We start from the raw sequence: 25,455 nt of genomic DNA on the forward strand, positions 1-25,455 counted from the left end.
TTTGTCCTTAATTAACTAGGTGTTAGGTGTCAAATCTCTTGTGTCAATCATCTACCAAATACAAAGCACGCATCAAGTTCTATGCACATACATGTTCTCACTTCTCAAACAAGTGTCGGGTGTTAGGTCCTATGTAATTGTCCTTGGCAAGGTAGATCTCGACTCTTAGAGTTACAACTTGACAATTCGTATATCATTGTTTTCAAAGGTTGAATTCCAACTCCAAGGGTCCCCACGTTCCAACCAGAGCATTTGAAAGAATGTAAATTATGGTAACGCAATTGAACACAGAGGCTAGATTTTTGCTTACTGCGCACAAGGAGTCCCCCTCACTTAGAAAAGTTATTCTTACACTGTCGTGAGTAAGACTCAGTTTTAGATCATTATTTCTACTTTACCCATGTAACTAACTAAGATGTCCATGCGGGCAATAATTCATATATCATGTCTTGTTGGTCTAATATATATATATATATATATATATATATATATATATATATATATACTCCGTATATATAATTGTCGTGTTTGTCATCATTATTTATGTAAGAACTAATATTAACAACAATTTGTATTAAATATATGAAATTTGTATTAAATATGTGAGTTTGAACTTAAATTTTTTATGTTGAATCAGATAAGCGTATAAATGATTTAAATCATTGATATATCTATATAAATGATTTAAATCATTCTTCTAAAAGGCTGAACTCCAATCCTCATCCCAATCCAAAGGGCCCCTACACCCCAACCCGACAGAGCATTTAGGAGGATGTAAATCAGGGTAACTCAACTGAACATGAACCACAGAGGTTAGACCTGTGCTCACTGCGCATAAAAAACCCTTCTCACTTTGAGAGGTTGTTGGTCATTCTTCCAAAGTTTCACCGACCAATTAAGCTGTCCATGCGGGTAATGATTTAAATCATTGATATATCTATACGATTGGCATGGCGATATTACAGATTCATCAATGCATGTGCGTTTCTTTCCTGCTATAAAGTCGGCAGTAATTCGGCAGCCTTATTAGCTAGCCAGCTAGTCACTTGTGTTGCATTATTCACAGATCGCAACTTTGACGTGTCATATGACTGATATCTTTGGTTTGTTACGCTTTGCTTCGTTTCGTTAATTATTAGAAAATCACGTCTGTGATGTGTACGTCCAACCAATCCAGCGTAACGTTTGGAACATGTTCTTGCGACATTGTAAGTTGACTTCAGCTGCTCAACTGATTGATTAATTTGGGTGACAACGAAAATTTGCACTCAAAAGTGCACATTATATTAACTCTATCTTATGATTTTAGCAGTAAAAGAACGTAAAAAGGTAATAAATTAGTGACTAATCAACTTGGTTAGGGTTACCTCAACGGATTAATAAAATTTAAATTGGCCGATCCTTTAACTACAAAGTCATAAAATTAAACCAACATAAATAATTCGCGAATCATATAGAAAAGTATGACATTTATCGCGAATATAGTTTTTCTTGTACAAACTGGATCATACAAGTGTATCTTAGTATACAAGTACAAAATTGTGACGAGATTAAAAAGTAAATGCTTCTACAACGACCTAAATAGAACATATATGCTTTGATTGCATGCATGCATGCATGTATACAACTCTAAAGCATTGGTTGAACATGCATGCAGGCTAGCTATATACAAGGCTGAGACAGATCGAGCTGTGAGCAACAACACAACATTGAGAGATTAATTTGTTCAAAGGTTGACAATGAACAGTAGGTGTCAAGAATATATAATATATGTAGTTCAGTTAGTCTAGAAACACAGGTTTGGCTCTATGAGGTTTGATGATCTGGAAAGAGCAGAGGAGAGTGGCATCCACATTCATGAGAGCGCCTGCGTTGTTGAATTCTCCGCAGTAGTTTGGTGCCGAGAATATGGTCACCAGCTGCCTGTCTGCAAAGAATTCATACCCATCTTCAACCACCTGCCATTGCCATTATGCTGCTTGTTACATAATCATATAAAATAATAACCTAGATTGGTTTATCTTATTGTTATCCTTTGCTGATTATGATTACAACTTACAAGACAGTATTTACTCAATGCACACCATTAAATAGTGACTATGAGTTTCCTTTGTCATCCAAAAGCATGACATTTTAGCTCTTTGACTATGGAAAGTGAGCAAAGTCATGCTTAGTTTATTTCAAATCATTGCAATTTTAACCCAAATAACTCAGTTAGGGATAGAGGTTCTTGCCCGCACAGGCAGTAAGTGGTTTCTTGGGTGGTAGATTGCAATTGTTATACCATGGATTGTATGTAAATCCTAATACAAAAATTCTGTACATTCAATTAATACATTCTGTATCTACCGTTAAACAAATAACCTCATAATTGCTGACACATAATATAATAGCTACAGGTACAAAATGTGCCCACTATAGATACAAAATCTGAAGGTTATTTTTGAACCAAGATTTACAATGCAAGGTAGACCATGGTCCATGGTATAATTTGCCAGTAGATTGTGGTCATCTCCTTAGTGAACCAGTTACACCCAATGTGTGGTGGGCACGCACTGCCACACTGGTCCTCCCACCTAATGAACGGTTGAGCCATTGTAATTTACGGTTCCATTATCTTGTTGGGCTGAGTTGTCGATGGTTCTATTATCTTGTTGGGCTGGGTTGTCGAACTCGGGGTAAGGGAATTTTGTCTTTTGTGGGCAACTAATAGAGTTTCTTGAACACTAAACTTAAGGATGTTTCACAACTCTAACGTGGAGACAATCATAGTATAGAATGCATAGATAAAAATTGATAGAGATGAAATTAGCATTGCATTTTGTGATGATGAAACCTGGTGGGCGCGGCAAATGAGATCAAGATCGTGCTTCCTCAAGAACTCCTCAACCTTGTCAGAGCCGAAGGTGTAGGAAACGCCTCTATCATTGTCACCCCACCCCTTCGTCTCTCTTTCCGGGTCGGACCACAGAAGATCACAGAGCAGCCCCTGATCCGGCACGTCCATGGGGCGCTGGATGGCTCTTATCTGGTCCAAGCTCTCCATCTCCGGCGACAACCCGCCGTGCATGCAAATGATCTTGTCGTCGATCACGGCGGACACCGGGAGACAGTTGAAGCACTCGGTGAACGTCTTCCAGAGGCGGACGCTGTAGCGCCGCTTGCACTCGTCGTAGAAACCGTAGATCCGGTTGATGGACGCGCATTCGTGGTTACCTCGGAGGATGAAGAAGTTGTCGGGAAACTTTATTTTGTAGCAGAGGAGAAGGCAGATCGTCTCCACGCTCTGCTTCCCTCTGTCCACGTAGTCGCCGAGGAAGAGGTAGTTGGAATCCGGCGGAAACCCGCCGGATTCGAACAGCCGTAGAAGATCCGGATACTGGCCGTGTATGTCGCCTGCTGCATCAAATCAACTGACGCTCATTATCGTTACACAAATACCACAAAAACACCAAAAAAAACAACAAAACAATCAAATTCATAAATCTTTAATTTAGGGTTCCACCGCAAACATTAATGGGGGCTTCGAGTTCTAAGAGGTTAGGTTGGGTGAGGAACACATCCCTGGCGACCATGCATAGTTGACGAATCTCAGATTCCGCAAGATGAATCTTCTTCCCTCTGCATTTCCTCCCTTCCAATAATCTCTCGATTATTCCATCAATTTCTAATCCTTCCATCACCTAAACCAATAATTAATATTAATATTATAATTATAATTTCTCTTCTTCTTCTTCTCTTTCTCTGTGTTTTTCACCCTCTTCGATCTCCGATGTGTTTTCTGCAGCATTCGTCTGCGATTTTACTAATTATCCGAAATTCCACAAATCGGAATTGAAAAATGTTGAGAGGAAAAAATTACACAAAAACGTGGGTAGGAGATCCAGAGAATGCAAATTGATGCATTTTAGTTCATCAAATATTAATATAATTATTCTTGACCCTCCAATTTTTTAATGATTTTGATTGTATATTAACTAACAAGTTTTATCTGTATAACACACAAATAACAAGACATTAACAAACTTCATTGGTCCTTTACTAAAATCACCACCTTATGAAAAATTGAAGAATCAAAATAATAATCACATTAATAACTGAAATTACTATTTTATATAAAGATAAAATCAAATGATTTTTTGTACTAAAAGAACATTTTTCACATGAAAATAGGACCATCACAAGATGTGGGTAATGTACACTAATTGTATATAAGTTGGCACCATTACCATATAAATAAATATATAATCATCTCAAGTTGCTTACCAAAGCCACCAGGGCAAAAACATGAAATGTATATATACTCCAGAGATAAAAGGTGGATGGTATACACACTTGCTTTGAAAATAGAAACACTAATAGATATAATGTGAGATGTGATAGGCTTCCAAACTGTTACATGAATGAAAGATATATTCACCAAGTTGATGACATCCTTTTGTAACAAAGACTGAAATCAAATGGGCTTCAGAACTGAGACTTGTCCAAGCTATCAAAGTAGGGATGATCAAGAGCAGCTTTTGCTGATATCCTATCAGCTGGATCATATTTCAGCATGTTCTGTATGTCAAAAACAATGCAATTGTTTTAGTAAAAGGAAGACTATCATCCTAATTATCCAAGGAATAAATTGTCAGATAAAACACTGCATACAACTCAAAATGCATGCTTGGTTGTTCCCACAATTAAACACTGGGTACAACTCAAAATGTATGCTTAGTTGTTCCCACATATCTAGGACAATTAAACACCAGTTACAACCATGGTTGCAATAGGTGCTAGGCGATAGAGTAGCGCCTAGACGGTGTGTGTGTGTGTGTGTGTGTGTGTGTGTGTATATATATATATATATATATATATATATATATATATATAATGAATAAAATTAATAAGGCCGAGCCGGCCGGGTTAACTCAGCTAACTCGATCGAAATGGACGAATTAACTCAGCCGAATTTAATCGAGTTAGGCTACCTAGGCAGCCGAGTCAGCCAGTTGCCTAGGCGGGCGCCTAGGGAGAAATCGCCACGGTCTAGGGGCGCCTAGACCGATTTTTACAACAGAGGGTACAACTCAAAATGTATGATTGGATGTTCCCATATACCCAAGGCAGTTAAACACCGGGGTACAACTCAAATTGCATACTTGGTTGTTCCTACATACTTGAGACAATAACACCGGGTACAATCTAAATGTATGTTTGGTTGTTCCCACATACTTCGGACAATTAAACACCGAGTACAACCCAAAATGTATGCTTGGTTGTTTTCACATACCCAGGACAACTAAACACCAAGTATAACTCAAAATGCATGTTTGGTTATTCCCACATATCCAGTGCAATTCAAAAAGAGTTTTTGGTTGTATTAGGTGTTAACATCACCTTACACGCTCCCAAAGATTTTAACTTGAGAAAGTTACTCAAAAATCTTACAGAAAGCAGAAATTACCGTTAGAAGGTCCACACCATCTGGACCCAGAGTTGGGACAGCACGAGCCAAACTCTGAGGCTCCCATTGTGGATACACATGCCAATCTCGCAGAGAACTCACTCCAGGCCACTGCTGCTCAGTTGGTGTTCCTAGCAACCTTCATGGGTACACCACAGAAAAATAAGTCATTCTATAATACCTAAGTAGAACAGACAACATAAGTTTTATGCTAATTTGATTGTTGTTCCTTCAACAGATACACAGGGAAATGCTCAACTGAAAAATAGACAGATTGGCAAGTGCTACTACTTCATTAATAATTGACATTACAACTCCTGATCTAGGGATAATTAGGGACAATTCTTGATGTCATTTCAGAGCTACTTAGGTGTACAAGGACACTAGGACAATTATTTTTTTTTTTTTTTAAAAGAGTCCAAATAGCACTGGTCCTTCTACTTAATGGGCACCATAATTTACTCCTCCACTATTATGTCAGGCCAGAGTGTTAGGGCCCTAGGGGAGAGAGAATTTCACCTTTTGTGGACAAAAAATGAGTCCAAATAGAACTAACTCCTAATAGAACCCCACCAACAAGAATCAACTTATCTGTCTAGAATCTAATAGAAGTTTTTGGCATCTATTAGTCTGCTCAAAAATTGTTTCCATATCCATATTCATATTTAAGACTAAACAAGATGCAACAAGTATAGGTATAGATCACCGATTCACCATTAGGAATGATGTACTGATGTCTTAATACAAGCTGAAATAATAGTAGCAACAATGCTAGTTTTGCAGTTATTAAGCAATGTGTTTTGGAAGAGAATAAAGTGAAAAGAACACAAGGAACTGCAGACCAATTCCATTTTAGTACTGAAACCTGAATATGTGAAGCAGTTGCTGAAATTCAGAATCCCCAGGGAATAATGCTTGTTTCCTTACCATCTCAGCTGCACAAGAACCAGAATATTAAGCAACAAGAGACGATAAAATAATAAGCTAACACATGAGAAATGTCCTTTCAGAAACAACTGTTCTGGTTGGGCAAAATCTCAATGAAGCTTTGTGGAACAATGGATAATAAGATCACAGTGCGGTAATTGACAACATGGAAGTTTTGTGCATCAAAAAGAGCAATCAGTCAATCCCATTAAGGTTGTAGAGGGAAGCAAAAGTGTTTACAATTCTTTCATGATCAATCAGTCAATCAACTGAAGGGCAGAATTAATCCTGGAATATATACAGCTTAAATGGCCTCAAAACCATTATTTAGCCACAACTCATAAAACCATTGCAAGTAAATTTGAAGAATGATACGATCCCACATCTAACTTGTGGAGTAGTACTTAACCTCCACTCACGAGCTAGCTAGCTCTTGTGGTAAAGTTAGGGTTTTGGTTTGAGTTCCGTATCAAAGAATCAACAATCAAGTGCCAGAATGGCATCATATGCCCTACTAATCACTGGACTTTTGACCCGTTATGAACAAGGAGACTGGAAACTCAATAAAGCTTACCGAAAATACAACCAACAGACCACATATCAACTGCAGTCGAGTAATGAGTGGATCCCAATAGCACTTCCGGGGCTCTGTACCATAGGGTCACAATCTGATTCGAAACAAACAAACAACTGTAAGATAGCACTGTTGTTGAGAGATCAGGAGGCAGTGGGATCAGAAAATAACGAACCTCATGAGTGTAGCTCTTGAGGGGCACAGTGAAAGACCTTCCAAGACCGAGATCGGCAATCTTGAGTATACCCTTGTCCTTGTCGACCAAAAGGTTCTGGGGCTTGAGATCTCTGAAACGGGAAACGAAGAACCATCAAACACAGCAGTGAAAAATCAATCCAAACGGGAAGATCAAATCGAATCAAATACCTATGGAGAACACCGTGGCTGTGGCAGTGAGCAACGCCCTTGCACAACTGATAGAGGAAGCTTTGGATGAGGGTAGGCGGGAGAGGCCTAGGGTTTGGGCCTTTGCGGTGGGAATCAATGTATTTCTTGAGATCGGTGTCGAGATACTCAAAGACGAGGTAAAGCAGAGGCTTTCCTTTCTTGTCGACGTGCTCGACGCAGAGGAGGCGGACGATGTAGAGAGAGTTGGAGAGCATCTGGAGAAGCGAAACCTCACGGAGAGCCGTCGGAGGGATCCCCTCCTCGTCCATTTCCAGGCGCGTCTTCTTCAGAGCCACCAGCTGTCCCGTCGCCTTGTCCTTCGCCTTGTACACCTTCCCGTACGTACCTTCGCCCACCTTCTCCAGCTTCTCGTATTTCTCCATTTCCCTGCGGCTCTTCTTCTTCTTCGCGGTGGAACTTGAAACTTGAAAGAAGATTTTTCTCTCTCTCACTCTCTGTTTCTTCCGATCGACTGACGAATTTCAATTCAAAATTTTGAGGATTTTGGACGGGGCGAGGGAGCGTTTGGGGTAACTGATACTATGATTGGCACGTGCTTCCCTCTCTTCGTTTTCAAATTTGAATCCTGACCTCACGTGCTTCTACTGGTCACGCCCAAATTCCCACGGAGTATCATATTACTCCGTATATAGGAATAAATTTATGGGAAAAATGTCAAATACATTCCCAAAATCAAATACCAATTTTAGTTCCACAAGTATTAATAAAGTGATAGTTTTGGTCCACATGTTTAATTCTTACCAATTTTCATCCATGACTATTGTTTTAGTACCAATTTTCATCCGCGATTATATTTTTTTAGTGCCAAAATTCATCACGACAGGCACTCTTCCTTTTAAGACATGTCGCCAGTTCCAAAATTTTCAAGGGTAATTTTGTTTTTTTTTTTTAACTTAAGATCCCAATTTGATTATGAATAAAGAGATTTCAGTCCTAAGATCGATCTCAATTCGCAATTTTCCTCCTCATTCTATCTTAATTTGAGGAGGAGAATTGTGAATTGGGATCGATCTTAAAACTTAAATCCTTTTTATTTATGTTCAAATTGAGATTTTAATTTGAAAAATGACAAAAATACATTTAATAATTTCATATTTCAACATGTTTTAAACGAATGGGTGATCGGCGTGATAAATTTTGACACTAAAACAATAGTTGTGGAAAAAAATTGATACTAAAATAATAGTCTTAAAATTGATAGGAATTAAACATTTGGACCAAAACTGTCATTTTGCTAATACTCGTGAGACCAAAATTAGTATTGCTCTTCCCAAACTTTATATAATAAGACAATTAAACTTTTAAACTTTTAAAAGTTATAATTAAACACATCAACATGTCAATTTAGTGCATTGAAGCCCAAAACTCAAATAGTGACATATAATAGGTATAAGTCACTATAGGTTCCGTCAATGTTCCGACAATGTCAAAGAATGCGACCGACGACCGTTTCTAAGTCGTCGGTCGTTGATTTTTTTTTCCAAAGGTTGTTGGAACATCGTCGGAACCCCAGCGACCTGCTATTATAGGTCACTACTATTCATTTTTTGGGTTTCAATTCACTAAATTCAAATGTTGATGTGCTTAATTGTAACTTTTAAAAGTTTGATGGCTTAATTAACTTTTCATATAAAATTCGGAAGTGTATTTGACCATTTTCACTACATTTATACTACTCATTTATTTTTCATCTATTAATGGTTTTGTTTGGCAATTAATGGCTATTGGATTGTGTCTGCGGTTTTGACAGACATATTATTTTAGCGGTTTATAAAGAAATATTTTGTAAGATTATTTGTTTACTATTAGCGATTAACAGGTAAAAAGATACTCCGTATAAAAAAAAATAAAGGCATCAGTAATAATAACAATAACAATAATAATATTAATATTAATAATAAAATGAAAAATAAATAGTAACAATATGAGGATGACGACAACAATAATAATAATAACAATAACAACAACAAAAACAAAAACAAAACAAAAAAAAAAAAAACCAAAAATATATGGAGTATTTTTTATCCAACATCGAATGATGAAGGTATTGAGCAGCGTTAAACTCCTCTATAAGAGGACGGAGCTCAACGCCCCCTTATTTTTCACCCCTTGCCCATTGATTTGATGTTCATCGGATTGGCAGGGGAAGAAGAGCCTAATACTCTTTTATTAAATGAGCTTTAGGCTACTTCTTTATTAGTATTGAACTTTTATTTATTTATAATATAGAAGAGAGTGTTTTGGAGAAATGTAATTTTCACCAAAATGACAACACCAACTTTGCTAAAAGCAACGTTTGGGATTTTAGTGATTTGAAGCAAAATGTTGCTCTAAATTGTTGAGTTACCAAACAAGATTTTTTGTGTTTTGACTAAGTCAAAACGTCTAAAATGGAGGATTCGTCAAAATTTTGGGGGCAAAATATGATATGGATTAAAACACAAGAAAATATTGATGGAATATATTAAAACAGAGTTTGTATAAGGGAGGTGATAGAGGCATATAAAAGGTAGTTGGATAGATTATATGAGTAAACAAATAAGTGAAGTAGAAGTTTATAGGCAATAATAATTGCGACTAATAAAGTTATGTGTGCTTTTGTATTTAAAAAAATTGAAAAAAGAAAAATTATTTTTCAAATCCTAAGAACATGATTTATATTTTTTTTTTCCATTTCACATAAAATGGAAGAAAAAATTTTCAAAAACTAAATGGGGAGTTTTTTTAGATAGTAGGAGGTTGATGTGGACTGTTAGAGCATCCACACCAATGTTTTTTTTTCGTGAATTTTGGAACAGTAACAAGGTTTTTGGTTGATGGGATAAAATGTTTTTAAGTAAATTCTTTCTCTAGCAAAATAAGATTTTTTGCAAGATATTTTTTTTTAAAGCGCTATATTGCGCATTAGGCGCACTTTGCGCCAACAGCGGGCGCGTCAGAGTGGTTGCCAGCTGTGCGCCCACAGCGGGCGCGTTAGAGTGGTCTCCAGCTGGCGGCCACTCTGACGCCACAACGTTTACTTTCCTTTAAAAAAAAATTGTCATAATAATATTATTATTATTTTACTTTTCTTTTTCTCTTCTATTTTTATCCTTCATACATGTTACCTAAAAAATTATATAAATTTCTAATTGATATGGATGCGCTTAAGATCTACAAATAAACAAAGAAGAAATTCCAACCAATGAGAATGCCTTTCGAAATTACTTTCAGCACTATAAACGATTACATTAGCTCGGCAGAGCAAATGCAATATATGCATTATGCATGGTGGCATATTACAAGTAAACCATATAAAAGTTGACCAATTTTGGTCCGTAATGTGAACTAATCCAAGCTTTCATGGTCTCATTGTCAGCAAAACAACATTCGAACTTGGAAGGGTTAGCTGGTGTTCAAGTGAGAGCATGGAAGTGAGGTGTGTCGGCATGCAGAGACAAATAAGTAGTTTTGGTACATGGTCTATGTAGGGATGCAACCACTTTTTTTTTTTTTTTTTTTTTTGAGAGAAAACGAAAGACTATATTAATTAAGATCCGAATTCAGAATATCAGAAATAAAGGGAAAAGGGGCATGGAAACTGTCCGAACAATCAGGCTTGGATAGGGCTTCCCGAGCAAACAAATGAGCAACCCTATTCGCGGACCGTTTAGGGTTGCAACCACATAGGTTTTCAATTTGCATTTTTCCACCTTATTCTTCAACAATGAACTAATCACCAAGTTCAGGACACGCACACACGTGCAGAATAGGAGAAAAAAGTTGCGCAATAACACAACCCCGTGTCAAAATATACCTAAAAAATGCTGCTCACTACCTCGTTTTACATGGCTGTGCCAATATCCTTGGGGCACGGGTGGTAATTGGCACAGCCAAGGGCACTGCCTTGCCTCTCCCCGTGTTAGGTGTCTTCAGTGTCTTGCTTGGCTCATTGAACTTCGTCCCCACTTAGAAAAATTTATGGGTCCGCTCCTGATGGGAGTATGAAAAATATTTAAAATGCTAATTAAAAATGTTATTACAATTATTTTAAAATAATGTATGAATGGTATAACTGATCATTCTCTTTACACATGTCGTCTAAAATATAAAGGAAAAATATGAAACGACAATCTCAACAAAAATAAAATTATAAAGGATGATACGAATCCTCTCACCTCCATGCGTGTCGTGACCCGAGTTGTGGGGTTTCAAGTTAATTAAAGAGTTAATAAGACATGGATTAGTTATGCTGAATAAAAAAAAAATCAGATTAGTAGATTAAGGAAGAGGGAATATAATACTGTACCAATATTCTACTTTAGCAAGTTGGGAATATGATAAACCGATGACGTGTTGCATGGTTGGAGCGAATCTTTGGTCTGAGGGCATAAACTCGCTCTTTCATAGGCTTATTCCCTCTCAGTGTGTGTTGGAAGGGCCAAAATGCCAAATACCCCAAACCCTTGACCCACTCACCCACCCCACTCCCATCCAATATTCATTCTTCTTCATGCTCCATTTCCACCACACAAATTCTTCAATCTTTAATTTTCTCAGTCCCTCTTTTCTCTCTGCCAAACCAAAACCATGAATCATCAATCAGGTCTCAAGCGTGCCAAAGATCCAATCCTAATCCTCTTCTTATTACTGCTCCTCTTCATCTTCCACCTGGTTATGCTTGAAGGTGAGCTTAATTAATTTGATTTCCTGCAAAAAAGTATTCAATTCGTTCACGATTACATATGGTGTTAGTATATGTGTAAAACTAAAGAGTGTTGTTACTTGTAACTGTGCATGCAGGATCCTCTCAATCTCATGCAGTTGATGATGAGCCATCAGAATCACCGGGAGTGGCCGGAATACAGCTGCAGCCATTGACCACCATCCCGGAGTTCAGAGTTGACATGGAATCAGCCGGGAGGAGGCGGTTGGCGCCTTTCCAGCTGTGTTTGGCGTGCAAGTGTTGTGTGTCAGCTGCAGACCCGAACACCTGCTCTACCATGCCTTGCTGCTTCGGTATTGACTGCCAGCTTCCAAACAAGCCTTTTGGAGTCTGCGCTTTTGTGCCCAAGACTTGCAACTGCACCTCCTGTGCTGTCTAGCCATCATACAAATGATTGTTGCATACTAACAAGTAGTACATGTCTGGTACAATTTCAGGAAAGCATGAAAAGAAGTTTATAAAGAAAGGAAAATGAATAGTAGTACATAGATAGTGTTCCTCAATAGGTTCTGAGCTCCTGAGGAAATTCAGATGTATACAAGAGTATTTTATGTTATAATCTGATGAATTATAGAAAAACTGAAAGACAAAAGGTTTTGTTTATTGAAGTTTGCTGATATACCAAACCGGCGTACATACCGCAATCATATACCTGATGATTGGTTTATCAAAACTAATTGGAAGAGTAGGATCAAGATTGAATTCTGTTCAACATTATTCTGACTTCATAGTGAAGAACACACACACACACACAAACTTTCCTGGGCTAACACAAACTTGGTTCAGACTTAACTGGGCTAACGCAAACCCCGAAAGGAGGAGGGGTGGGGGCTTTCATTCTTGCCCCTGAAAGAACTAAAAATTTCATAAAAGCAGCCACCTATGATTACAACATGAAAATGTTTACAGCGCTACTACTACATATCATTTCTCTATTTTAATATGACAACTAGGATCAAAACTGCATGCTTACTAACAACAACAGAGATGCCAGATGCAGATATAAACCAAAAGACTGCTGCAGCTTTAAAAAAGTTATAACCAAAGTACCAAAAACAATGCAGAGTGTACCTAGGATCTTCAATAAAATTGCTTCCATTGATCATTAACAGATACAAGTCTTACCAAGCCTCTCAGATATATACTCTGAAAGAAAGTTACACCTAGTAAGCCTCATGATTTGATACTCCACTCAATGATATTGTGCTAGTTGTAATGTCTAAAGGACTTTTTGGTACTTGTATTTTAAAAAAACGCCCTTTTTTTCCTGAAAAATCAATGATATCATCAACAAAAGCAAACTTGAAATTAAATGATTATTGAATATGCAAAATCAAGATCACTAGTGAGTGTAGTTCATCCATATAAAAAATCAGTAGTACTCTCATAGTACCTTCTCAAACTCACAATCCTCAGTTGTCCTCCAATGGACAATTAAATACGGATTAGTAATTAAAGGTTGTTATCTACAACACAGTTCAACTTTGAAAGAGTTGTGATGACAGATGAATAGAGCATCTGATGTTATCATGTCAGCCATTAAGCATTCCCTGTGATTGACTCAATAACGACAAAATAATGCTAAGCCACTAACTATAGAAGGCTAGAAGCTATCACCAGCTTACATAAATCTGTGTATGGGGTGACTATAATGAAAATTAAGAGTTATATATTAACTGCAGAAGCATCATTTTAAGAAATTACTAATTTTATAGGACATAAAATATAATTCACTTTCATTTTTCTCCTAAACATATAGTCCCTTGGCAAAAAGAGATTTATGTTAATTATGAATAAAGAAGTTTAGGATACCAACCTGAATGTAATACTTGAAATCAAATGCACCATCAATCAATATAAATTATCAGGTTCAGGTCCCCACAATGGAATTTCTGAAAATCACTATTGATGATGTGAATGCTAATAATTAACAATGTGAAGGGAAAAATCCATCTGAAAAATAACAAAACCTTTCTGAGTATCACTAATGGACACATGTAGGTAATGTTTCTCTTCCTTTTTTTTATTCTCTTTCTGGTGGGTGCGAGGTGTCTTATTCTTTTTTTTTTTTTTTTGGAGGGAGATGAGGTTGTGAATACTTGAAATGCAAAGTTGGAGGTACCAATGATATCTGTGCCTGATACACCTCTACACTTGAGGTGTTTGTAGCTACCAAACACCCTTGGTAAAGGCATAAGCATCAGCCCCCAAACCATTAATACTTCATCCACCCACTTCAACCATAATCATCCTACAAAGTATACAAGCATAAATTATATGTCCACATTTGGTAAGAGAGTATCAATGCTGTTGTTCAAGCCCATGCAAGCACTATGATTTCAGTACATAGACAACATTATAATTTTCCACCAAGGAAAACACAGTATGATTTCAGCTCAAGAAAATAATAGAGTAAATTAGTTAAGCATATACATGCAGTTCCTAGAAGGGGTTTCCATTGGGTAAAGAGAAATATAGGATCTAACCCTGTTCCAGTTCAGATTATAGAATGGTTTCACCAGGGAATGAAAGCACAAACAAGTTCAGAAAAAACTGAAAATGCAGGAAGAAAATAAATGAACCTCTTGTCAAGAAGTGGAGGGAGGGCCTTGGTGGTGATTTTGGCTGACTGATTGATTGCCGATAGGTCAAGCTTGATTGCATCATGTAGAAAAAGCAATACATGTGCACCCTAATTCACCTCTTCTCGAGTTTGACACTGCCTCCGGTTAAGCAAGCTGGAAGCCAAGCACCAACCCTCCAATCAGCCAGCTAGTCAGAACATGTGACTATTGTTCACATTCTTTGAGCAACCTGTCTGAGTCCATCTTTTTCTTGCCTGATAATTGGATTTCATTCTACCAATTTATCTTAGGGTATAGGGAACTAGCCAATTACAAATAATTACCAAAATGATTAATTTACCTATTTATATTGACAGTCATCTTTTAGTCTTGGTATTGCTATTAATATATAGTAAATATAAATGATACCCAGACCTCAACTCCTCATTGAAAAAGTTTTCTAATTAGTAGAATTGGAAAGCAAACATCAGGCACCAACGTTTAAGGTACAAAAGGGATAGCCCAGGAAGCACATATAAAATAGTTTTCAATCAAGAGAATCTAAGTACACGTTTGGCAGATTCAAGAGTGTTGAGAAGCAGCATTGCAACTGTTACAGGTCCTACTCCTCCAGGTACAGGGGTTATTGCAGAAGCTACTCTCACTGCTTCTTCAAAGCAAACATCACCGATTAGCCTGTAGCCATGCTCACTCTCTGGATCCTACACCAATTTACATACAATGTTTAGCAGTATTTTTCTGTATGCAGAATGCAGATAGAACTATTTCATATTATAGATGAATATAATCAAAGTTCCAACTAATTATTACCAGCTCACTCATATTAACTACCATAATGGTTTAGGCCTTAGATAGACCTTTGAAGATTACCTCTATAGGAGTAGTGCCAACATCAATAACAACTGCACCAGGCTTTAACCAACTGCCCCGAACCAGATTAGGCACTCCTGCGGCTGCAATTAAAATATCAGCTTCACGGGCAATGATTTCTGGGTTGTTTGAAAATGCATGGACAATGGTAACTGTAGCATGGTGCCTCTGCCAAACAATTAGAAATAAATTGAGTGGCATTATAATCCAACACAAGATTTAGCCAGAGAAAAGGAGCAATAATGATAGGCATATAAACATTGCATCACCTGCAACAACAAAAACATGGGCAATCCAACAATATTACTTCTTCCAATCACCACAGCCTTCTTGCCCATTATTTCCACACCAGACCTAAGCAGTAATTCAATGCAGCCTTTAGGGGTACATGGGATGAACAAAGGCTCTTTTCCCTGTACAGCCAAATTTCCCATGTTGAGTGGATGGAAGCCGTCCACATCTTTTTCTAGGCTTAGCATATTCAGTATCTTTTCCTTGTTCAAATGCTGTTCCAATCACCTATAGTTAGTAACCAGCACCCAACCGCACTCAATGAACAAAGAAGTGAAACTTACTAGATCTACTTGATATAACACTTCTTAGACTTCCCATCTAATTGCAACACCTAGTCAACTAGTAGCCAGTAGAAAATGCACATACTGCGAAGATTATTTGATTATCAAGAATGTCTTGGGGCAAAACAGCCAACTTAAATAAATGTATGGCATCTAGGATTCTACTCTAAAAAGCAACAGACTAGACCTTGGTCAACGATGTATACTGTTGAAAATGGGAACTCAGTGTCCAAAGTACTAGCATAGATCAAACAAGTCCTTACTCAGTTAATGTATTACCTGTGGCAAAGGAAGCTGTACAAGAATGCCATGGATTGACGGATCATCATTAAAGCTTGATAATTTATCACAAATTTCCTCTTCTGTACAGTTTTCAGGCAGATGATCCAATGAAAATCTGAACCCAGCCTCTTCACAAGCCAATATTTTGTTGCGCACATAGGTAAGGGAGTCTCTTCTTTGTCCTACCAATATCACAGCTAAGCTAGGAACCTTCCCAATGGATTCTTTCATCCTGCTCACTTCAATGGCTATTCCTAATCTAATTTCATCAGCAATTGACTTGCCATCAATTATTCTAACAGTCTTATTATCTGTAAAGAGGAGTAAATGTCAAATGAAGAAGTTGTTTAACTTGTTTTCTAGTTTTTCTACTTCTTTACTCTTCCTGTAACACTCCATTCACTTATTTTAGAGTCAAATAAATCTTGTTTTAATTCTCCATTTAGCCAATCAAAAATATCGTAGAACCTAGCTCAAAACGAAAATCAATCCATTTTAACTTCAAAGGATACGAATCAGACTTTATCCAATCAATCTAGAGAAATTTGCTCTCATCTTATTCCAATCATTACAAGTTTCTGAAATATCATTAAATTAGAGAAAAAAATCACAACAAATCAATTAGGGCACAGGTTATCAAAAACATAAAATGATAAGGAATTTACTAGCTTGTGAACCAAAAAGCAAAGCATGTGTCTGGGGGAGTTTAAGCTGCTTACCAGTACATTTCTGGGTAGGTGCATTATCAGGGTGACTAAAGCCATGAGACCACTCATCATGCTGATCAAGGGAAACCAGAGGGGGAGACTTCAATATTGAGGAACCCAATGTACTCATCGCCCTGGACAGTGATGGAAATAGAATGCTGGTTCTAGCCCATGTCTGTCCCAAAAAAGCCCTACCACTCACTATTCTTTTAGCCATTCTCATTTTTATCACTTGTGTGTTTCAAGTTTCAACTCTCCTCTGACACTAATTATATCATCTCATGTATGACCATGTTGTTAACATCACATATGAATTGAACCTGAATAGCATTTCCCTGAAATTCCAAACTTACTCTTTGAGGAACTAGAAGAAAAAATGGAAAACAAAATATGAAAACTTCATAAGATGCACAGTAATCATGGAGTGGAAGACTAACTCGACTCGTCCAAATTAAATTGGTGGCTAAAACGAAATTCAAAATTTCAGTGGTTATACAGTTGAATACATATTAATGCCTATCAAACACGATTAAATATGAAAGCTATCATAAAATAAACAAATAAACCGGAGCAAAACTACTCCGTATCAGTACAGAAATGACAAGGTAATCAATCAACAGAGCCTGAAAGAAACATCGCAGATTATGAAGAAGATTTCATTCTCCGAACAACAACACAATAGGAAATGTTATCCTACCGGCAAAGCTGGAGGAAAGGAATTCTGAAAGCCGTTTCCCGGTATCCCCTGGCGGCAAGTTTCGCCGGATTCCTTTCTCTGTTACTGCATGTAGGTGAACGAACTGTCACTGTGAAAATTTGAATTGGGCCAGCTATAGATGTCGGGCCATTGGGTCTCTTGGGCCCAAACTTACGAATACCCTCCATATATTACCACTAGCCCATTAGTTCAAGCCATTGCACAAACCGCAAATTATTCTATGGATCCGGGATCCATCTTGACTCGGATCCAAATGTTAACAATTTACCTTTTAAAAATTCACAATTTGTATACTACGAATATATAATGTTAACATATATGTAATTGATTATCTTATTTTGTATTCACAAGTTCTTTCAAATACTGTAGTCACACAATATTAACAGATTAAGATTCTGATGACCATGTATTGTATTCACAAATTCTTTCTACAACTGTTACGTGTTTTGACTTAAAAACACAATTTATATTCTAGAAGTTCATAATTTTAATACTAAAAGGAATAAGGGTCAAATTAGCAATCGAACGTAACGTGAAAATGCAATTGAACCACTCAACTAAAAAAAAGTGCAATCAGGTCATTCAACATTGTAAAATCATGCAATTTGTCCCAAGTGACCTGCAGTAGCAGGTTACCAACAGGTAATTAGTTAAAATTAAAATAAAAAAATAAAAAAGAAAAAAGAAGATCGTCTCCTTGGATCTGAGACTAAAGACCGATGCAACGGAAACAATGAGAGAGAGACAGACGCTGACAGCCATGGTCACCGACTGAAAGCTTTGCCACCATAGAACACTCCGCCTTCTCTCCTACCCAAAACACCGCCATCAGCGCTACCACCCCGAGCCGAGCCGGAGATCGGATTAGCACCACCGCCATGGGCGAACATCCTACTGCTATCGCCGTCGCCATTCGCCTCGTGGTTGCCGCCCACCGTCCGCTGTCGCAACGCCAGCCAATCAGCGATTTGCAGAACAGCCGGACCAGAAGAAGACCAGAGGTCACCGCATCAAGCCTTCGCTAGAGGAGAAACCATAGCTGTAATTGCTGTGTGGATGCTGTTGCCGACGAGAACCACTGCTCCGCCAGAAACTGCCTACGTCGAACTACCGCTACTGTGCACTGCCTCACCTCGTCGGGAGACACTCGTCATCCACTGCCACCTGCTCTGCCTCGCCGAAACCAGTTGTCCCCTCTATGGTTTCTTTTTTCTTTTGTTTTGAAATAATTTTTAATTCTTTTTTAAAATTTTAATCAATTACTTGTTGGTAACCTACCACTGCAGGTCACTTGGGACAAATTACATGATTTTACTATGTTGAATGGTCTGATTGCACTTTTTTTTTTAGTTGAGTGATCAAATTGCATTTTTACGTTACGTTCGATGGCTAATTTGACCCTTATTCCATACTAAAAATATATATTTTATACGTCGTTTAGGATCAAGATTCACCTTGCAAGACAGTACATGGTATAACAACTTATTGCCAAACTACACAAAACATGTTTGAAACTCGGATGCAGCAACATGATTAATGCGTTACTCCATCAACGTTATAGGGTTTCGGATACATTACAGATTGGGAAGAGTACAGGTGTGAATACTTCTATAGTTATTCAATTGATTATGTCAATCTATGACTTTTCATTTGAAATGGTAAATATCATTAGACCACGAAATACTTAAATTCGTGTGACCATCTCTGCACGTGCGACGTGCTACTTTAACAGTGTGAGGTGCAAGTCAGACCAGACGATAAGCCAAAAAGACTCGTAACTTTTGGAGTTTACTTGCTACGGAGTACAATAGTTACTATCACTTTTCTTTTACTTTTTTATTTTGAAACCCAACCACTTCTATAGTTCTATGGATGTTTTTTTTTTTTACCTTTAATAGCGTGCCGCGTGGATATTTTAATCCGTTCAAATTAAAATAAATCAGACAACAAAAAAGGGAAAAGAAGCCAATATTACTATTCACAACAGATTTTTCAAAAATAAAAAAATAAAAAAATAATCCACGTAGAATAAAAGTTTTCAACATCAATAAAAGAGTTAATTCCACCAGAAGTTTTTTTGTCTTTCGGTGACAATTTCAAATTTAATCTTAGAGTATTGTTTTTGTCATTTAAAATCACAGACTATTATTTTTTTAGACACTTTTAGTCTTTTTCATGATATTTTCTATTTTTAGTAAGGGTATTTTTGTCTATTCATTTTTTTCTTTTGTTAATTTTCCGATTTCAATCGGTTTAATTGGTTTAGAACTTTAGGTAACCTCTAATTTGTAGTAAACGTATTTTCAACTGGTGTTTAGTAAAGTTCTGAACCAATTAAATCGGTTAAAATCAAAAAAATAACAAAAGAAAAATATGAAAAGACAAAAATGTCTTTACTAAAAAAAAAAAAAAAGTCATGAGAATGACTAAAAGTGTCTAAAAAATAATAAACTGGAATGTTAAATGACAGAAATGATAATCTGGGGCTAAATTTGAAATTGTCACAAAAGACAAGAGAACTCTGGTGAAATTAACTCGTCAATAAAATTACTTTTATTCATTAATTATTCTAAATTTATCAATCATATCTCAGGTTAACAAATGAATCTACTTATTAATCAAATATGAATTATATATTGTCATGTCAAATGTTAAAATTTTTTCTAAATTTTTTTGGTCAATGTAGTATTACCCAATTAATAAACATCTATCTCAAGTTATATGTATATTAGTCAAGTTAACTTTCGTCTAAAATTTATTATAAATATATTATAAAAATTTGCATTGTATATTACTCAAGTAAACTTTCATTAAGCAAACTAAACATATAAATAAGATAAAGGAGTAAAAATAATTGGATAACTAAATTTAAATAATGAGAATCAAATTAAGAATTTTAAACTAATTTCATGAATTAGTTCTTGAAATAATGAATATATCATTGGCACATGCAGTGATACATAAAATAAGGAATTCTGTAGCCCCCTAATTTATTAAAAGAAAATAAATAAATAGTGTTTTACAAGCCCAAAGATGCGAGTATTAAAAGTATGTGCATAGGCTTTTTCACACGTTCCAATTCCAATGCATAGTTTGTATAGTATAGTATAGTAGGGGGGCCCGGGTGGGGGTGGGAATGGGGAAAGGGCACAAGAGTCAAACAGATGGAAAGGGAGAGAGAAGAAAGTTACAAAAGAAGAAGAAGGGGAAAAAGCGGGGGGTGGAAAAGCTGAGGAGATAATGATGCCGTTGAAAGCAAAATGTCAAACACTACGTTGCATTTTTGGGAACTGAGTTTCTCACCTCTCTCCTCGATTTTTTCCACTCCCCCGACTCCTCTCCTCTTGTCCTTGTCCCCACCCTCATGCCTCACCAATCACCACACCTTCCCAACATATCTCAAATCACATTCATTTGAGAAATGAGGAAATTTATAACCATTTTTTTTAAAGATTTGGTCATGTTTGATAAATCGCAGATAACTGTTAATTGATTGTGTTAATTAAATGGTATAACTAATTAATAATATTAACTGATGGTAGAAAGATGTTTGGTAAATTAGCTGTTAGCTGTTTGATATAATTTCTTTTATCAAAAAACTAATTAAAAATGTTGTTTTGAGTAACTTTTTAAATTTTAGCATTTTGAAGTTAACAAAAATTAATCAAATACTTATATTAATTTTTTAATTAAGTCAAAAAGTTAATAGTTGTCAAATAAGCTAAAATTGACTTATAAACTAACTATTTTACCAAATAGGGTCTTGGATAAGATAATTTTTTTTATTGAGACGCTAATTAATAAATGATCAGATAAATCAGTTTACATTATTCATAGTTGATTGATTCAAACTAAGAATGTCAATAAATTTTACATTCATACTCACTTTGAGTCGAACTTTGTAATGTTATAGTTATTATAAATCACATTTATTTATTGATTCGGAAAATGACATTTTTATCCTTGTAAATTGAGAGAAAATAACATTTTTAGTCTTTAAGTTATAGAGTAATTATAGGATTTGTCATTACTTGTTGGTCATGCTAACTTATTGCCCATAAATTATACTCCGTAATTAATATTGTAAATTTTATTTTTTTAACAAGCCATTCTCACTTTTGTCCCTAAGTTCTGGTTGAAGAAAAACAAAAGATCGAAATTTGCAACAAGTATGGATAAATCTTACATTTTACTATATAATTTAGAGACAAAAATGTAATTTTCTCTAAAATTAATTTATGAATTGTAACCATTAACAAGAGTATGTATGTCTCTAATGCTTTGAACAATCTGTTATGGATTTAGTGAAAATTTATACTAAAAAATTGGGAACAATGAAACTGCTCCAAATACTAAATATCAAAACATGATTTTGAGAGCGATTGTTGTAATGAAACAGTCTCACCATTTCAAACGCAAAGCCGTAATAGACAGCATACCACCCCTTCCCTCGGCTCCTCGATCTCTCTTCGATCGCCCACTACATTGTATTCACGTTTGTCTAAACCTGGTTGGCCTGCTTGCTTAATTTTAATTTAATGAATCCAACAACGTTGTTGTTTTGTATTTTGGTTTCGTCCCAACCATAATCCTCCCAATTGTTTTGTGTTTTTGCTGGTGTTTTAAATCTGCACGAGACAACTATTATCCTGCACACACTAGACACACAACATTTAACAAATACAACTTTTTAACGAAACAATTAAGGATATGTAACAGATACAATACAGAACACGCCTACGTTGTATAGTCGTCGTTAATATTTCAGTTAGAATCCAGTTCAATTATCTCTGTCATAAAAATTAAAAAAGATAATAAGGTTGGGAATAGGTGGTGTTAAGCACAAAAAAGGTGCATCAGAGCTAGCTAGGCATCGGAATGATCTCGATATTTCTCAAAGTTGCTAAAATAATGTTGACTCAACTCATTGCAATTTGCAAGGGATGCCCCCACATAATTAAATAATTACAATAGTGGAAGATGTATTTTCTCTCATTTTCACACCACTTCGGCGTGTTTGGTTGGAAAGAAAGATTTAGAGGAGAAAAAAATTGTAATTTGGAGGGAAAAGAATAAGGTGGAATAAAGTAGGAATTCAAATTATGTTGTTTGGTAGGGAGAAATAGAATTAATGGAATTGAGCAGAAATGAAGTGGTATAAAGACTAAAATACCTTTGTGTAATAATAATAGTAATAACAACCAGGAATAATAATGTCATTTCATATGTTTTTTCTTTCTAAAATTCATTGAATTGCAATTCCCTCCAACCAAACAATGTAATCGAGACATTCAATGAATTGCAATTCAACTACAGCTAAATTACAGTGAACTAAGGGGATGTTTGGTTGGCATGAATTGCGTTGGAATTGAATTGCAATTCAATGAAATGATAAACTACATTGTTTGGTTGGAGGGAATTGCAATTCCCTCAATTCATTGAATTGCAATTCATAGGTCTCCCTATGAATTGCAATTCAATGAATTCATGCAAAGGGAAAGGGAAGGAAAAGACATATTTGTCCTTGAATGTTATTATTAATATTATTATACAAAGGGTATTTTAGTCTTTATATCACTTCTCCCATTTTCATTATTCCTCCCTACCAAACAATGTAATTGTAATTCCTACTTTATTCACACCTTATTCTTTTTTCACCGAATTACAATTCCTTTCCCCCTTAATTCCTTCCTTCCAACCAAACTTCCTGTTTAGGCTTTAATTCTGGTCGCCTAACATGGAGTTGATTAACTATTGTTATAAGTGAATTATGATTTTTTTTTCTGTTTTCTTTCACTGCATTGCATTTACTTTAATTCTCAAAATTTTCATTCTCCATTCTTTATTTTTAATTTAAAAAGATTTACAAATAAACGTATTTTTTTTATATAATAAAAATAAAGGATTATTTTGTTAGTTGCGTGTATGCAGGAGGTATTACATGTAGAGCAGCGTCGCCTACGTTGTTCCAATGTGTGAATAGGCAATCTCGAGCTCTGAGCTTTTATAGTAATGCACATTTTGTGCAGCAGCATTGTGAATATAGCTTTATTTGGGTCTACGAGATTATGATTCGTACTACGTTGGTGTCTTGGCTGGAATTAAGTACTCAATTTTTCATTTTTTGGGTAAGCTTTGCCACCTACCCATCTGCAAACGTTGTAAATATTACACGCAAAATACAAACGGCTGAAATATAACAACACCCATTTATGTCTTTTATTAATTAAATTTGTTTTTCATAAAAATGGCAAAACTATACTCTTTGCCACCCCTTTCGGATGACATCATATGACAGTTGATAAAGCGCTGGACCTCTGCTTCGTCTGTTCATCCATAATCTACTTATACAAGGAGACAACATATCATAATATGCAAACTTTGTTATCCTTAATTCACAAAAGCTTTTTTTTTTTTTTTTTTTTTTTTTTTTTGAGAGTGGTTGAAATGTCTCAAGGTTTGTGGTTCTAATTATACTATTTGTCAAATACCTCAATATCTCAATTGTTATTGAATATAAGTATATTATATCTCTTTTAATTTTGAATTATTAAATTAGTTATAAATTCAATATGTTGAGTGAAAATGTTAGAAGGTTAAGTCCAATATCTTACTGTTAATGTGCATTTATGATACGTTACTAACTGTTACGTAAATATAAGAAAATATAATTAAGCTTATGCATCAACTTATCTTCTAATAAATTGAGATCTATTTTCATTTGCTATTTTTTTTAATTAAAAAGGTGCAATTTTGTTTTTGTTTTTTATTTCTAACTGTATTTATTTATTTAAATGGAGAATAAACAAGAGTTGAAAATAAATATAAATTTTGATAGCAAATGGGCCCTTGTGTAGTGTTAACTCAGTAGTCTATTTAATAAGAAAAAAGTAATGGTTTTGGTATCCCAATGAGAAGATAGATAGGATAGAGGCAGAGGAAAGTGTAGAGTAGAGTAAAAAATGTGGGAACTCAATTGTCTCTTCAAATGCAAAAGAGTATCAGAGAGAGGACTATAATTTATGTGAGCAAAGTCAAATGCACAAAGACAGGAGCACATAAAGAAGAGATTGGTAACCCAACAAAATACTTCAGCACCCTATCATTTCAGCTACAGCAACCTCTCTTCCCTTTTCCTATGGGAATTTCTACTTTACATAATACATACTAATCATAGTTGCCTTTTTATTTCTCAACTTTTTAAAAATCCATCAATTTAAAAAATGTATATATTTTCAACACATTAGACTTATTGGTCCAGTTTGGTAAAATGACTGTTAGCTGATTGTGTTAATTAGAGGGTATAAATAGTTGATAACATTAGCTGATGGTAGAAAAGTGTTTGGTAAATTAGCTGTTAGCTGATAGCTGTTTGGTATAATTTCTTTTCTCAAAAAACTAATTGAAAAAGTTGCTTGGAGTAGCATTTTGAATTTTAGCCTTTTGGAATTGCAAAAAGCTAATTAACCAAACATTTATATTGATATTTTAATTAAATCAAACAATTAATAGTGGTCAAATAAGCCAAATTGGCCTATAGGTCAATTTTTTACCATACAGAGCCTATATCTTCTTGAAATGATGAGGCCCTCTTTCATAGATGCTATTAGTCTTACACATTTCTTTATATACAAATATTTTAGATATTTCAAATA

At 35.7% G+C, this 25,455-nt stretch overlaps 4 protein-coding genes and 1 long non-coding RNA gene across 7 annotated transcripts; 1 reads left to right on the top strand and 4 right to left on the bottom strand.

Annotated features, from left to right (window-relative positions):
* Positions 1–1,468: 1,468 nt before the first annotated feature.
* LOC109158705 (serine/threonine-protein phosphatase PP1-like) lies at positions 1,469–3,900 on the bottom strand. 2 transcript variants are annotated; one of them, XM_019306604.1, is made up of 3 exons: positions 3,506–3,900; positions 2,837–3,396; positions 1,469–1,958 (listed from the first exon to the last, which is right to left on the bottom strand). In XM_019306604.1, exons 1-3 carry the CDS (start codon positions 3,678–3,680, stop codon positions 1,782–1,784), a joined length of 912 nt encoding a protein of 303 aa, XP_019162149.1. In that variant the 5' UTR covers positions 3,681–3,900; the 3' UTR covers positions 1,469–1,781. The 2 variants fall into 2 exon arrangements, with proteins under 2 accessions (XP_019162149.1, XP_019162148.1); XM_019306603.1 differs by having other exon boundaries at positions 2,837–3,399.
* Positions 3,901–4,186: 286 nt separating this feature from the next.
* Positions 4,187–7,907, bottom strand: LOC109158664 (cell division control protein 2 homolog C). Its single transcript, XM_019306556.1, has 6 exons — positions 7,317–7,907; positions 7,126–7,237; positions 6,951–7,044; positions 6,315–6,384; positions 5,450–5,588; positions 4,187–4,560 (listed from the first exon to the last, which is right to left on the bottom strand). The coding sequence occupies exons 1-6, from the start codon at positions 7,718–7,720 to the stop codon at positions 4,468–4,470; spliced, it is 912 nt and encodes a 303-aa protein (XP_019162101.1). The 5' UTR covers positions 7,721–7,907; the 3' UTR covers positions 4,187–4,467.
* Positions 7,908–11,054: 3,147 nt separating this feature from the next.
* LOC109159277 lies at positions 11,055–12,214 on the bottom strand. The gene is made up of 4 exons (XR_002050533.1): positions 12,123–12,214; positions 11,516–12,047; positions 11,155–11,330; positions 11,055–11,069 (listed from the first exon to the last, which is right to left on the bottom strand). It is a non-coding gene; the product is annotated as an uncharacterized LOC109159277 (long non-coding RNA).
* LOC109159276 lies at positions 11,810–12,647 on the top strand. Its single transcript, XM_019307379.1, has 2 exons — positions 11,810–12,024; positions 12,141–12,647. The coding sequence occupies exons 1-2, from the start codon at positions 11,928–11,930 to the stop codon at positions 12,440–12,442; spliced, it is 399 nt and encodes a 132-aa protein (XP_019162924.1). The 5' UTR covers positions 11,810–11,927; the 3' UTR covers positions 12,443–12,647.
* Positions 12,648–15,070: 2,423 nt separating this feature from the next.
* On the bottom strand, positions 15,071–17,870 carry LOC109159275 (bifunctional protein FolD 1, mitochondrial-like). Of its 2 annotated transcripts, none has more exons than XM_019307377.1 (6): positions 17,780–17,870; positions 17,095–17,417; positions 16,373–16,686; positions 15,788–16,024; positions 15,519–15,686; positions 15,071–15,349 (listed from the first exon to the last, which is right to left on the bottom strand). In XM_019307377.1, the coding sequence occupies exons 2-6, from the start codon at positions 17,303–17,305 to the stop codon at positions 15,179–15,181; spliced, it is 1,101 nt and encodes a 366-aa protein (XP_019162922.1). In that variant the 5' UTR covers positions 17,306–17,417; positions 17,780–17,870; the 3' UTR covers positions 15,071–15,178. The 2 variants fall into 2 exon arrangements, with proteins under 2 accessions (XP_019162922.1, XP_019162923.1); XM_019307378.1 differs by having other exon boundaries at positions 15,204–15,342.
* Positions 17,871–25,455: the final 7,585 nt, after the last annotated feature.

Source organism: Ipomoea nil, unplaced genomic scaffold, assembly GCF_001879475.1.
Source record: "Ipomoea nil cultivar Tokyo-kokei standard unplaced genomic scaffold, Asagao_1.1 scaffold2826, whole genome shotgun sequence".
Taxonomy (NCBI): Eukaryota; Viridiplantae; Streptophyta; class Magnoliopsida; order Solanales; family Convolvulaceae; genus Ipomoea; species Ipomoea nil.

Bases quoted from the DNA above. Each gene is read 5' to 3' on its own strand.
- LOC109159275 (XM_019307377.1), bottom strand. From the start codon at position 17,305: ATGAGAATGGCTAAAAGAATAGTGAGTGGTAGGGCTTTTTTGGGACAG. The intron at 16,025-16,372 runs GTAATACATTAA...TGATTGGAACAG, and splicing joins TACAGCTTCCTTTGCCACAG to CATTTGAACAAGGAAAAGAT. The intron at 15,350-15,518 runs GTAATCTTCAAA...AAATTGGTGTAG, and splicing joins TTGGCACTACTCCTATAGAG to GATCCAGAGAGTGAGCATGG.
- LOC109158705 (XM_019306603.1), bottom strand. From the start codon at position 3,680: ATGGAAGGATTAGAAATTGATGGAATAATCGAGAGATTATTGGAAGGG. The intron at 3,400-3,505 runs GTGGAACCCTAA...GATTTGATGCAG, and splicing joins AGCCCCCATTAATGTTTGCG to CAGGCGACATACACGGCCAG. The intron at 1,959-2,836 runs GTTTCATCATCA...TGGCAATGGCAG, and splicing joins TCATTTGCCGCGCCCACCAG to GTGGTTGAAGATGGGTATGA.
- LOC109158664 (XM_019306556.1), bottom strand. From the start codon at position 7,720: ATGGAGAAATACGAGAAGCTGGAGAAGGTGGGCGAAGGTACGTACGGG. The intron at 7,045-7,125 runs GTTCGTTATTTT...GTTTCGAATCAG, and splicing joins TCAAGAGCTACACTCATGAG to ATTGTGACCCTATGGTACAG. The intron at 6,385-6,950 runs GTAAGCTTTATT...GTTCTTGTGCAG, and splicing joins GTCTGTTGGTTGTATTTTCG to CTGAGATGGTAAGGAAACAA.
- LOC109159276 (XM_019307379.1), top strand. From the start codon at position 11,928: ATGAATCATCAATCAGGTCTCAAGCGTGCCAAAGATCCAATCCTAATC. The intron at 12,025-12,140 runs GTGAGCTTAATT...CTGTGCATGCAG, and splicing joins CCACCTGGTTATGCTTGAAG to GATCCTCTCAATCTCATGCA.